The sequence below is a fragment of the Leucoraja erinacea genome, chromosome 30 (assembly GCF_028641065.1).
Source record: "Leucoraja erinacea ecotype New England chromosome 30, Leri_hhj_1, whole genome shotgun sequence".
NCBI lineage: Eukaryota > Metazoa > Chordata > Chondrichthyes > Rajiformes > Rajidae > Leucoraja > Leucoraja erinaceus.
The window spans coordinates 10,855,299-10,869,365 of record NC_073406.1 but is presented as its reverse complement, the minus strand read 5'-3'; the positions used below and the strand labels follow the sequence as shown (position 1 = coordinate 10,869,365).

The following is a 14,067-nucleotide window of genomic DNA, read 5'->3' as shown; positions in this document are numbered from 1 at the left end:
TGGTATTGGGATTAATTTATTATTGTCAATGCACAGAGATACAGTGAAATGCTCTTTGCCTGCTATCCAGTCAAGTCATAATGTATATACACGAGTACAATGAAACAATACACAAGTACAACTGATGGTAAGGAGAGAGCCGGAGTACTTTGTAACTTTGTCAGCGCCATAGGTTGCTACTATTTACATATCTTCAGATTCAGATTCAGATTCAATTTTAATTGACATTGTCAGTGTACAGTACAGAGACAACAAAATGCATTTAGCATCTCCCTTGAAGAGCGACATAGCAAATGATTTGAATAAATAATAATAAGTGTCCAGGGGGGGGGGGGTGGTGATTGGCAGTCACTGAGGTACGTTGTTGAGTAGAGTGACAGCCGCCGGGAAGAAGCTGTTCCTCGACCTGCTGGTTCGGCAACAGAGAGACCTGTAGCGCCTCCCGGATGGTAGGAGGGTAAACAGTCCATGGTTGGGGTGAGAGCAGTCCTTGGCGATGCTGAGCGCCCTCCGCAGACAGCGCTTGCTTTGGACAGACTCAATGGAGGGGAGCGAGGAACCGGTGATGCGTTGGGCAATTTTCACCACCCTCTGCAATGCCTTCCGGTCGGAGACAGAGCAGTTGCCATACCATACTGTGATGCAGTTGGTAAGGATGCTAATCTTGCACTATTTGCAAGCAAATAATTTCACTGTGCCTTGTCAATGTGACAATAAAGTATCCCATTCCATTCCAACCTGCAACACACATATGCCTGAAGACTAACAAATGCATTTAATAGTCAGAGATAAGAAATCTCACAATCAAAAGATTAAGACCCTGCAGTCCTACCATAACTAGTCATAAATGGTGAAGTATTAAACAGCTAAGGTGAGAAGGTGGCTCCATTAACATCTGCATCCTCACTAAAGGTGCCGACCAGCATGCAAGTGTCAATGCAAAAGCTGAATCATTAGCGGTCGTGTTCAATCAGAAGTAACAAATTGATCCATCTTAGCTTCCACCTGCTATTCCCTCCATCACAGAAACAAGAATCCAGCCTATGTGATTTGAAATCAAGAAACTGAGAGCACTGCACATAGCAAAGTCCATGGGACCAGGCAACCTCCCAGCAGTGGTACTGAGCAAAGATCCGCTATAGGATCTTTGGTACTGAGCCTTGACTCCTGAACCAGGCAAATTGCTTGCCAAGCTGTTTCAGTAGTTAAAATACTAGCATCTATTTCGTAAAATAGATAATTGCCAGCTAGGTCCTGATAACAAAAAAGCAGGACAAATCTAATCTGGCTATTTAAATGTCCAGTCGTCAGCAAAGCAATGGAAACTATTAACGGTGCTATCATGCAGTGGTTAAAGACAATCAATGCCCAGTTTTGGTTTTGCCAGCACCATTCAATCTCGGATTGCAACTCAATCTTGGTGCAAATAATGTTTTCTTGAGGTGAGGTGAATTGAAGGTCAGGTTGACTGCCTTAAATGCCAGGGCTACATTGGATAAAGTGTGTTATCAAGACACCCCAGTAAAAATGAAGTCAATAGGCATTACTCCAATTGTTTGGAGTCATACTTTACACAAATGCCCCAGGACATCATGCAGAAGTTGCCCAGAATAGTGCCCTAAGACTGACCATGTTTTGCCGATTGACCAAAGAACTTCCTTCCATCATAAGGTTAGAAATAAGAAAGTTTGCTGAAGATTGCGAACAGAATTTCATTTGTTGCTCTTCAGCAAACAAAGCTACTGATGCCTGCATGCAACAAAACCAAGACAACCAAACCAAAATGGTATGGACTGATAAGTAGCAAGAAACATGTGTGCCGCTAAAGTGTCCGGCATCTCCAACAAGAGAGTGTCTAACCCCTGCATTCCCTCGCTCTCCATCCCTCCCCCACCCAAGTCGCACCAGCTACTCATTCTCACCTAGCAAACAGCTAACAATGGCCTGTTTCCTTTATCATCAATACTTTGCTTCCATGTCTTTCATTCATTTGTTCAATATCTCTCTGCATCTGTCTTTATCTCATTTCCTTTTCCCTGACAGTCTGAAGAAGGGTCTCAACTGAAACGTCATCCATTCCTTCTCTCCAGAGATGCTGCCTGTCTCGCTGAGTTACTCTAGCATTTTGTGTCTATCTTCAGTTTAAACCAGCATCTGCAGTTCCTTCCTACACATCTAATCATCTACCATTGACATTCACTGGCATTGACATAGCCAAGATCCCCAGGGTGGGAGATTGTAACCTTCATGTGGTGGGAGTGGGAGATTGTAACCTCCCTGTTTCGACAAATGCAATCTACCCGGCGTGCATAATCAAATAAGATCAAATAGAACAAGTTGTCCGACAACTTTAGGCTGTGCATGCCATACGCAAGAAGAAGAAGAAGCCAAGATCCCCCACTATCAGTATCCTGGATGCCACCATTGACCAGAGACTCAACTGGATCTACAAGAGTCCCTGCCTCAAAAAGGCAGCCAGCATCATCAGAGACCCACACCACCCTGGCTACATTCTCGTTGCACTCCTACCATCGGGAAAAAGATAAACAAGCCTGAAAATTGTAATGTCTAGATTCAGGAGCAGCTTCTTCCCTACAACCATCAGGCTATTAAACACTATAACCTCCAAATATGCTCCAAATTGTATACACTTGGGGGCATTATTTTTGACTATTATTATTTATTTGTATGTTATTTTTATATATATATATATTGAACTGTGTTTTGTTTATTATGGGTTTCAGAGTACTGTTGTGCTACTGCAACTAAGAATTTTATTTTTCGGTACATATGACAAGAAAACATTTGACTCTCGAATCTTGAAATAAATAGTGGCCACATAAATAGATGCATAACTCACTTCCTAACTTCAAAAGGTCTTTCTATCCTCAACAAGGCACAACTCAGGAGCATGCTGGAATAATCACGAGCGAAGGTGCCAACAAAATGACATTATCGCGGACATAACAGCCAATATATATGGACCCCATCAACCAACCTAAATATGAATAACAGGAATCTGAGGGGTAACTTTTTCACACAAAGGGTGGTGGGTGTGTGGAATAAGCTGCCAGAGGAGGTAGTTGAGGCAGGGGCTATCCCAACATTTAATAAGCAGTTCGATAGGCACATGGGTAGGAAAGGTTTGGAGGGGTATGGACCAAACGCGGGCAGGTGGGACTAGTGTAGCTGGGACATGTTGGCCGGTGCAAGTTGGGCTGAAGGGCCTGTTTCTACACTGTATAAAACTATGACTGATTACTTCCGAATGATCACTGGTAATTAAAAAAAAACGTGTGTATATATTAAATAAAAACAGAAAATGTGAAAAGCACTCATTAAGACGACATCTCTCCATACAAGGTACACAAAAAAGCTGGAGAAACTCAGCGGGCGCCCGCTGAGTTTCTCCAGCTTTTTTGTGTACCTTCGATTTTCCAGCATCTGCAGTTCCTTCTTAAGCACATCTCTCCACACAATGCTGTTCAAGAAGGAACTGCAGATGCTGGAAGATCGAAGGTACACAAAAGTCTGAAAAGCCTGAAGAAGGGTTTCGACCCGAAACGTCGCCTATTTCCTTCGCTCCATAGATGCTGCTGCACCCGCTGAGTTTCTCCAGCATTGTTGTGTACCTTCTCCACACAATGCTGTTTGGCCTGCTGGGCGTTTTCCAATAACTTGCTTCTTTCCTTTTTTAAATTGCTGGACTTGATCATGGCGATTCCGTGCCGTTTCCTGCCTGAAGAAGGGTCTCTGCCGGAAACGTCGACTATTCCTCCCCCTTTCTCCCCCGCCGAGTTACTCCAGCACTTCATGTCTGTCTTCGGTGTAAACCAGCATCTGCAGCCTGGTTCCCGCCGCGCGCGCACACACACAGGCGCTCCCGCCAACTCCGCCCCAGAACGAAGTCATGGACGGCAAACCATTCAGAGTGACCAACACAAGCGGGGACGGTCCGTATGGAGTGGTAGCCAGCAACCTGAAGGAGTTGGTGCAAGAGGGCTGTGATAAATTGAAGGTGAGATTATAATCGATCATGTAGTTCACAAAAGAGCATAAATATTGAAAGCAAAGCGCGATCGGGCACGGAACCCGGAAATGATAGGATATTATGGGAGCTCCTTTATTCTCAAACGTTGTAATGCACTTTCTTATTTTACAACCTTTATTGTAAGTAATGAAGACGTCTGGTATATATATTTTTTACTGGGATTTTGGATCTAGATGCATTTAGAGTGGGACTTATACCCAGTAAAGGGATGAAACTTTCTTCTTGCGAAACAAGACTTTCGGATACAGATCTGATCAGTCCGTTTTCCGGGAAGGGACTCTGTCAGATTTCAGATTCCGATTCAATCTTTATGTGCAGTGTACAGTACAGAGACAACGAAATGCAGTTAGCATCTCACCCAGAAGAGCGACAGCAATTTTCTGGGGGGGGGGGGGGGGGGGGGGGGGGGGGGATGACTGGCAATCACCAAGGTGCAGAGTAAAGTAATGTAACAGCCGCAGGGAAGAAGCTGTTCCTGAACCTGCTGGTCCGGCAACGGAGAGGCATGTCGTGCCTCCCGGATGGGAGGTCTGTGGCTGGGGTGGGTTGAGAGCAGTCCTTGATGATGCTGCGCGCCCTTCGCAGACATCGCTTGCACTGGACAGACTCAATGGAGGGGAGTGAGGAACCGGTGATGCGTTGGGCAGTTTTCTGCACCCTCTGCAGTGCTTTCCGGTCGGAGACAGAGCAGTTGCCATACCATACTGTGATAGAGTTAGTAAGGATGCTCTCGGTGGTGCAGCGGTAGAAGTTCACCAGAATCTGAGGAGACAGATGGACCTTCTTTTGTCTCCTCAGGAAGAAGAGACGCTGGTGAGCCTTCTTGACCAGAGTTGAGGTATTCTGGGTCCAAGAGAGGTCATCAGAGATGTTGATCCCCAGAAACCTGAAGCTGGAAACACGTTCCACCTCCGTCCCGTTAATATGGATGGGGGTGTGCGTGCCGCCCCTAGACCTTCTGAAGTCCACAATGAGCTCCTTGGTCACTGTTTAGAACATGACTGTTTAGAGTCCGAAGAAGGGTAGGCGACCAGAGACGTCACCGTTCTCCTGCTCCTATTTTATCATATTGTTATGATCAACATATCAGTGCATCTTTTTTGAATGTGCGGAGAGATGGGAGCGCTTGGCAAAAACTTACACTGTCACAGGAGAAACATGCAATTACGACGCATGTGAGGACAGCATCTGAGGACAGGGTTGATCTCAAACCTCTTAGTTTTTTTAGTTTAGTGATACAGCGCGCGGAAACAGGCCCTTCGGCCCACCAAGTCCACGCCGACCAGCAATCCCCGTACACTAGCGCAATGCTTCACACGATAGGGACAATTTACAATCTTTACCGAAGCCAAACTAACCTGCAAACCTGTACGTCTTTAGAGTGTGGGAGGAAACCAGAGCACCCGGGGAAAACCCATGTGGTCAAAGGGAGAACGTATAAACTCTGTGAAGACAGCACCCGTAATTTGGATCGATCTGGTGCTGTAAGGCAGCAACTCTATCGTTGCGTCACCGTGCTACATTGTGTAATCTGCAAATTCGTGAACAGACTTCAATTTCCAAGAATTTTATTTAAAAGATAAAACACTCGGCTCAAATTCTCAGTTGAGTACAATTCAGAATTCAAATTAAGGTGTGATATATTTTTTGGGATTCAGCAATAAACTAAGATCCCATGGGTAGGAAGGAGCTGAAGATGCTGGTTTACACGGAAGATTGACACAAAGTGCTGGAACAATTCAGCAGGTCAAGCAGCATCTCTGGAGAAAAAGGATGGGTGACATTTCTGGTCAGAACCTTTGTTCAGACACAAAACTAAGACCCCATGTGCTCTTTCAAGTTTCAAGTTCAACACAGAACCAACATATGTTCATAATCAACTTAGAATGGTACAGGAGATGCAAGAGACTGCTGATGCTGGAATCTTGAGCAAGACACAAGGTGCTAGAGGAACTCAGCAGGTCAGGCAGCATTTGTGGATGGAATGGACAAATAATATTCTGGATCAGGACCCAAAACCTCAGCTGTCCATTTCCTCCACAGATGTTGCCTGACCCTCTAGTACAGCAGAGGAAAAGGTCAATGGCATTGTGGGGGAACAATTTAGTTTAGTTTAGAGATACAACGTGGAAACAGACCCTTTGGCCCACTGAGTTCACACTAACCAGCGATCCCCACACATTAACACTATTCTACACTAGGGACAATTTATATTCATACATTTATACCAAGCCAATTAACCTACAAACCTGTACATCTCTGGAGTGTGGGAGGAAACTGAAGATCTCGGAGAAAACCCAAGCAGGTCACAGGGAGAACGTACAAACTCTGTACAGGCAGCACCCATAGTCTGGATTGAACCTGGGTCTCTGGCGCTGTAAGGCAGTAGCTCTACCGCCACCATGCCACCATTCTGGGTGGCAGATGACCATTGTTTTGAGGATGTCTCCTGAATGCTTCCATGAATATGTCAAGAATGACTTGGAGCTTGGCCTCCAAACATGTACCATTTGCATGCTGCAGCTCCAGGACTGACCTTGGAACGGCCATGGTTCTCGAGTGGAAAGAAAATGGTTGAGCCTTTTCTCAGTTGCACTGCAGGTTAGCTACGCTCAGAATAGAGGAGTATTTAATGCTAACAAAAGCCACTATATAAATGCAAATCACCTTTCAATCATTTTCAAAGCTGCTTACAATTCATCCTCAAAACTAGTATGTGAGTAGGTTGCAACAGTTTCTCTTTTAATGATGGCATTACGCATTAATTTGAACATGCATGCTCTTCAAATAGTTAACAATGTAGCAGGCAATGTAGATAAATGATGCCCTCCTCTAATCAATACAATGTGACATAACAGGCAGAGTAGATACATTAAATGCTGGGTGTTATTGAAACAGTTTTGAAACATTTCTTCTTCGTGTATCAAATTTCTTGTCTTTTGTTCTGCATGTTTGGCTCTAGATTCTTATGGAGTAAAGAATTGCAGTGACATTTCTCAATAAAATTCTCACTTATTCAGATTCAAAATATTACATAAGGTGCCGCAGTAACTCAGCGGGTCAGGCAACACATCTGGAGACCATTGATAGGTGACGTTTTAGGTCGGGACCCTTCTTCAGACCAGGTTTCCGACCCAAAACATTACCTTTCCATTGTCTTCAGAGATACTGCCTGTCCCGCTGAGTTTTTCAAGCATTTTGTGTCTTTTTTTTTGTAAACCAGCATCTGCAGTTCATTGTTTTTGTTAGACAGATAACTTCCTTTAAATCTTCTCCCCGTGGTTACCTGGGTTTGACCCTATCAGAATCATTCCCTTGCCCCCCCACCCTCCCTGCAGTTTACTGGACTCATTTTCTCTCCTTCCCAGTTCTGATGAAGGGTCTTTAGGTTGATCATTTTGTTTTGTTATCAAAAGAATCGATAATGTGGAACTGCTGGGAACATAACTTTGAATCACAATACAAATAATGCAGTGGAGACAAGGGACTGCAGATGCTGCTTTACGCAAAGGCACAGAAAGTGCTGGAGTAACGCAGCAGATCAGGCAGCATCGCTGGAAAATATGGAGAGATTACATTTCGGGTCAGGACCTTTCTTTGGACAAATTATATAGTCTTCATTCTAGTTTAGTCTAGTTTGGTTTAGAGATATGTCTCTTTATAGAATGCCAATGATTGTATGTGCCCGGACTTCACAATGTTTTTGTGCCAGATTAAGGCGGTTATGGGCTGAAGACATCGGCATCATCTACCCTATGATGTTCAGCACATCTTCCAATGGCACATTCGTGCACTGCAATAAGTCAAAGATAGACTGGAGGCCAGACATTGGACCTCGTGTTCGGACAATGGAATTACCACTGAGTGCAGAGATGATTGTAGGTCAAAATTTGTTCAGGGGTCAGTTGGAAACCTTGCCAGGGGTGGTGTGCAAGCAGTAACCTACTTCATTTGATTGGAGTTATTGCTAGGTTTCAATGTGCAGGTTAAATGTATGTTTTTTTTGGTTTAAAGGGATATGCATAGAAATGTCATTGGTTCCAAACGGAACAGCATTTAAATTGAATTTAAATTGAACTAGCCTTAAATATTATGCATATATCCTGAATTTACTGACAGATTCAATTGGAATGGACTCAGAATCCATGTATACACAAATTTCAATGGGGAGAATTTAGGAATATACATGTACTAATGAAGAAGGCACATAAGTGTTTCTACTTTCTGAGATGTTTAAAGAGATTTGTCATCTTACCATACACTTTAGTTTTGTTTAGATATACAATGTGGAAATTAGCCCTTCAGCCCACCACGTTCGTGCTGACCAGCAATCCGCGTGCACTAGCACTATCCCACACACAAGAGACAATTTACAAACTTTACCAAAGCCAATTAACCGACAAACCTGTACGTCTTTGGAGTGTGTGAGGAAACTGGAGCACCTGAGAAAACCCATGCGGTCACAGAGAGAACATATAAACTCCGTCCAGACAGCATCCATAGTCAGGATCGAACCAGGGTCTGTGGCGCTGCAAGGCAACAACTCACCCACTGACGACTGTGCTGTATCCTTATCAAAATTTGCCAAATGCACTGCAGAAAGTATCCTGATTGGTACATCGTGGCCTAGTGGGGCAAGTGCATTGCACAGAAATACAAAAAGCTGCACAGGTGACAGATTCTATTTTATCAGGATGCATCACAGCTTGGTTTGGGAACAGCACCCAAGACTGCAAGAAATTGAAGCGAATTGTGGTCGCAGCCCAGACCATCACACAAACCAACTGCCCTTCCATTGTTTCCATTTATACCTCGCGCTGCCTCGGTAAGGAGAGTAGCATAATCAAAGAGTAGCACACTGGCCACTCCATCTTCTTTCCTCTCCCATCGGGCAAAAGGTATAAAAATGTGAAAACACACACATCCAGATTAATGGACAGATTCTTCCCATCTGTTATCAGGCAATTGAATCATCCTACTACAACTAAGGGGGGTGTGTGGGGAGGAGGGTGGAGGGGGGAGGGGGGGGGGGGGGGGGGGGGGCGTGGGGGTGGAGGGCCTCTATTCAGCGGCCACTGGCCGCGGCACCACACAGCACCTCCAGACTCCACACAGTGGCTTTCCCGACTCCACACAGTGGCTCTCCCGACTCCACACAGCGGCTTTCCCGACACCACTCTTGCGCGGCTCACGGACTCAGCCCCACCTCCGGGGTTTTATTGTCCAGCGGGGGCTGGAAGGGGCGTTACCTTCATGGTGACTGACAGGCGAGAAGACCAATCTGCTGATCACACGATTTTGTAAACCTTCATAACTTTTGTATAATTCCACCGATCGTAACAAAACTTGGTGCGCTTGGAGAGAGGAGAACGGTGAGTAAGGTGCCGAAAAATCCTAGCAATAAAGGGTACCGTTTTTGAGCAAATTAAAAAAAACCCAAACCGGAAGTGGTCAAGATGTGAGTTTTAGTAATAGTATAGATGGTGTTTTCCAGTAATGTCTTGTTTTAGTGCTGTCTTTTACTTTTCACTGTCCTGCAAAATTTGTGTCAAATTTATATGTATGTTTCATGTATTTTTCTGGATTTGTATTGTACCAGTATCTCATCGTACTTGTGCATGCGTCAAGAAATTCGATTTGATTTGAAAATGAAATGGCAACATCATGTATTATACTTGATGATAACTGCTGGTTTTGACTTTGAATAGCTGTCAGAGGACGGTTGTCGTGTATGCCTTTTTGAAGATGGGACGGAAGTTGATGAACGTTATTTTCTTGCTTTGGATCGTAACTGTAAGCTCGTCATTCTGCAAAAAGGGCAGGAGTGGAAAGGAGGTAAATGAAGGGGTTTGGTGACGAACAGGGATGGAGAGTTGGCAGGGAAGGACAGTACAAATGGTGGCCAAACAGGATGCTCTCTGAAAACAGGTTGGCGGGGATGGCATGACAGAGTAAACTATCGTGGGTAGTTCGTTCCGTTCCTGGGTTGTGGGTTTAGACATTGGACGGTCATCGTGGCAACATTTGCTGGACAGGGGAGAAGTTAAATGATCTGGGGAAAATCACCAGCTAATTCACAAGTAGTTATCTACAGAAGATAGACATAAAAAGCTGGAGTAACTCAGCGGGACAGGTAGCATCTCTGGAGAGAAGAAATGGGTGATATTTCGGGTTATCTACACCTTGCTTTCTGTTTCTTAAGACCCTGGAAATGCAGCCAGCCCAGATTAAAACCAGAAATCAGGTTAACTCTTACATACACTCCCTGATTATAATATTTAAATAGTCAAGCCCTTTCCTAATTTGATCAATTTCTGTAAAGTCTCCATTAAAATACGAATTTGGGGATATAGAAGAATAATGTTGGGGGACTTCCGGTGGCGCCATGGAGCTGTGAAGGCGCTGCATTGAGCTCCGCTCCCGTTAAAAATCGCGAAAAAGACATTTTGAAAGACGGAACCGATTTTAAAATACTGCGTGAGTGATGTCATCAGAAAGCATTGCAAAACAATCGAAGCATTGGCTTCAGGATTGAGTGTGAAGGTGGAAATTGCACCATATTTGGGCTGAATGTTTCAAAGCTGTGTCAGGGGTAGGATGCCATTGAATGTAGAGTGTGCTCATATTTAGGTTAGCGTCTCACTTACCTGCACATCTCCCAAATTGTTTTGAGATTAAGACTGCATGCTCCTACAAGTGTCTTAAATCAATCAATCTGAGTTCTTCATTAAAAGGAGCATTGCTTCGAGTTGCTAAGCTGTTATTTATAATGTCTGCTGTTATTATTCCAATTCAGGCTTGGAACTCAGACTGACAACATATATCTCCATTAATTTACAGAGATGTTTAACATTTTCGATAAATTTGTGGAGACCTTTTATGAGGACAATGATGCACTAGCTACACTCACAAATGAAGTGTCATCACCCAAGAAAAGGAAGTTCCTGGAGAATTTTATTCCAATATGTCAGGAAAATATTTCAGCTGAAAAACGGGAGGAGGATCCAAGGTGGTTTGAAGGTGATGTGTATTATATCTTGAATAGTACTCAACTGGACTAAGCAATCACCTCTTCTATAATGTGTCCAACATCTAATCCTTCCCTTTATTCCATCATCTTGACTTCTGTAGCATTTTAGCAGAACTCCAGTTCAGCACTAGTGTTTGTACGACCGCACAGAACAAAACATTTGGCAGATTATATGATTGGGTTACCCTCTTGCCTTCAATCCAAACACAAAATAACTTCCCATGTGTGGACCACTGAGTTCAGGAAGATGAAGTGTATATGATACAACTTGAGAAAATCAAAGACAGAGACAAACATCAGAACATAAACAGGGAACTCAATCGGTTACACAAATGCTAATGACACACAGATGAAAATACTTAGACAGAATAAACACAAAATAAGACACAGACTATGTTACCCAGAAGCAGCCAGCAGAGGAATTGGCAGGTACTGTGTCAAAAGGAAAAGGATTTAGCAGTGCTAGAAACAAAATTGCATTTTAAGATAATGTGCTGGCGTAACTTAACCAAGTAGGTCAGGCAGAATTTCTGGAGAACATAGATGGTGAAGTTTTGGGTCAGGATCTGAAGAAGGATCCTGACCCAAAATGTCACCTATCCATATTCTGTAGAGATGCTGCCTGACCCATTGAGTTACTCCAGCACTTTGTGTCTTTTTTTGTAAACCAGCATCTGCAATTCCTTGTATTACATTTAACACATCAGGTTTGATACATAATTTGTAATTTCATGCAATCACATACCTGCCAAATATCTTTGTAGCTTTACTATCCAACTGCAAAGAAAGTAAAATAACAAGAATCCTCCAAACAACTGTTAAAATATGCTTCTGCACTTCCTGTAAATCCATTGAAACTCTGCTCCTCTTTTCCTTGAAACTCACCGAGGCCCTCCCTCTTCCATATGCTTCCTTTAAACACAGCAGGGTACATTTCCCACACTCTCTTGATATTTGTCATGTTCATTGGAAAATGTATTAAATTGCATTGTCGCATCTTACAAAAGAATTAAAGGTGGTTTTGAGGTGATAATAGGGAATAGCATCCAATGGTCCTGGAAATCTCAGTCTTGCACCAGAGTCTTGAACATGTCAGATTAGCAGAATTTATAATTCTTGCTACAGATTAGAAGCATGAATGATAGGATTTATTATTTTACAGATCTGAACAAGCGATTCAAAACTAAATCACAGTACATGAAATCCATCTGTGGCCAGCGAATGCGAAATTATCTTCCGAAGGTATGAAATTAGAAGAGTTTTGCCAATGTAAAAATGTGATGTCTAATGCTTGCTATCTTTAGGAACCCGAGGGTAACTTATTTACACAAAAAGGTGGTGGGTATGAAATAAGCTGCTAGAGGAGGTAGTTGAATCAGGTACTATTGCAACGTTTAAAAAACATTTAGACCAGTATATGGATAGGATAGGTTTAGGGGGATAAGGGACAAATGCAGGCAGACAGGACTATTGCAGATGGGGTTTGTTGTTCGGAGTTGGCAAGTTACATAGAAACATAGAAAATAGGTGCAGGAGGAGGCCATTCTGCCCTACGAGTCAGAGGGCCTGTTTCCACATTGTATGACTCTATGGAAGGGAGACCTAATAGCAGAATATGAAATTATTACAGGCATTGATAGAGTAGACAGTCAAAATCTTATTCCTAGGATGGAAATATTGAATACTGGAGGGGATTTCCAGGTGAGAGGGACAACGCTTAAAGGAAATGCACAGGATATTTTTTAAACAGTGCGTGCTAGGCGCCTGCAACGTGCTGCTGGGGTGGTGGTGGAATAGACATAATAGCGGCATTAAAGAAGCTTTTGCATGGGCCCATGCATGTGCGGGGATATGGATTATGTGCAGGCAGATAAGAATTGGTTTTTGAAATCATGTTTACGCAGACACTGTGGGCTGAAGGGCCTGTTTCTGTGCTGTGTTCTATAGTGAAGGATTCCTTGCAATCTCTTAACAATATAAAAAAAGCAAAATATTGTATTTGGCATAAATCTGAAATGAAACCAAAATGATCATTGGATCCTGCAGTGCTGGCTGACTTGGATCCTGCAGTGCTGACTGACTTTAGATAAAAATCAGAGTTTCGTGCGATGGCTTGGTGAAAGTGAATGGTGCTGGCATCCTCTGGGGATGTGCAGCCAGTGGAAGCTGCTTGTATCCTTTGTTGCACCAGATCTTGTTTGGATTCTGTTTGTGTTACTACACTCTAAACTCTCCCAGCTGACTGTGCCTGAACCTCTGTCAGTGGATCACCAACTTCCTGACAGACAGGAAGCAGCATGTGAGGCTGGGAAAGTACATCTAGGACCCGCTGACCCTCAGCATAGGAGAACTGTAAAGCTGCGTACTCTCCTCTCTCCTTTACTCTCTCTAGATCAACAACTGGAGAAAGCAGGTAAATGGGATTAGGAGGCAGAGACCAGCCATGATTGAATGGCGAAGTAGACGCGATGGGACAAATGGCCTAATTCTACTCCTATAATGTGAGCTTGTGAGCTGCACCTCCACAGACTCCTGCCAAGCTGTTCAAGTTTGCGGACGACACAGCCCTGATTGGACTGATCCAGAATGGGGAGGAGGTTGCCTACAGACAGGAAGTGACACAGCTGGTATCCTGGTACAGTCACAACAATCTGGAGCTCAATGCTCTGAAAACAGCGGAATTGAATGTAGGAATTAGGAGAGATATGGAGAGATTGGGCAGGCTGGGATTTTATTCATTTGGCTGTCTGTAATCTAGGTAGCACTGGGTATATGGATTTATGAAATTATTAAATGCACAGGAACCCTCAATAAACATAGGGGGCAAATGAAAGCATGGTTGTCAACTTTGGACCAATTGAAATAATTCTTTGCAAATATCCACATTCACAGTTACTCTCTTTGTGAAGAATCCATACCTCAGCTGTTTTACAGCCCAGTGTAATTATATTCAGGTTTCAATCAACAGCAGGAACCTAATTATTGT

The 14,067-nt window shown here is 43.5% G+C and overlaps 2 protein-coding genes across 4 annotated transcripts in view; one reads left to right on the top strand and one right to left on the bottom strand.

Moving 5' to 3' along the window:
* cep104 (centrosomal protein 104) overlaps positions 1 to 3,801 on the bottom strand; it is an 83,677-nt gene extending 79,876 nt beyond the window's left edge. Inside the window, exon 1 of the mRNA XM_055659400.1 lies at positions 3,633 to 3,801. The gene's annotated coding sequence lies outside the window, so the exon portion shown is untranslated. The remainder of the gene's footprint in view (positions 1 to 3,632) is intronic.
* Positions 3,802 to 3,829: 28 nt separating this feature from the next.
* dffb (DNA fragmentation factor, beta polypeptide (caspase-activated DNase)) overlaps positions 3,830 to 14,067 on the top strand; it is a 27,883-nt gene continuing 17,645 nt past the window's right edge. The window contains exons 1-4 of one of the 3 annotated variants that reach the window (XM_055659407.1): positions 3,830 to 4,018; positions 9,760 to 9,886; positions 10,892 to 11,071; positions 12,244 to 12,323. In XM_055659407.1, the coding sequence (XP_055515382.1) occupies positions 3,911 to 4,018; positions 9,760 to 9,886; positions 10,892 to 11,071; positions 12,244 to 12,323 (495 nt within the window). In that variant the 5' untranslated portion in view covers positions 3,830 to 3,910. The remainder of the gene's footprint in view (positions 4,019 to 9,759; positions 9,887 to 10,891; positions 11,072 to 12,243; positions 12,324 to 14,067) is intronic. The other 2 variants (XM_055659408.1, XM_055659406.1) reach the window with 2 other exon arrangements.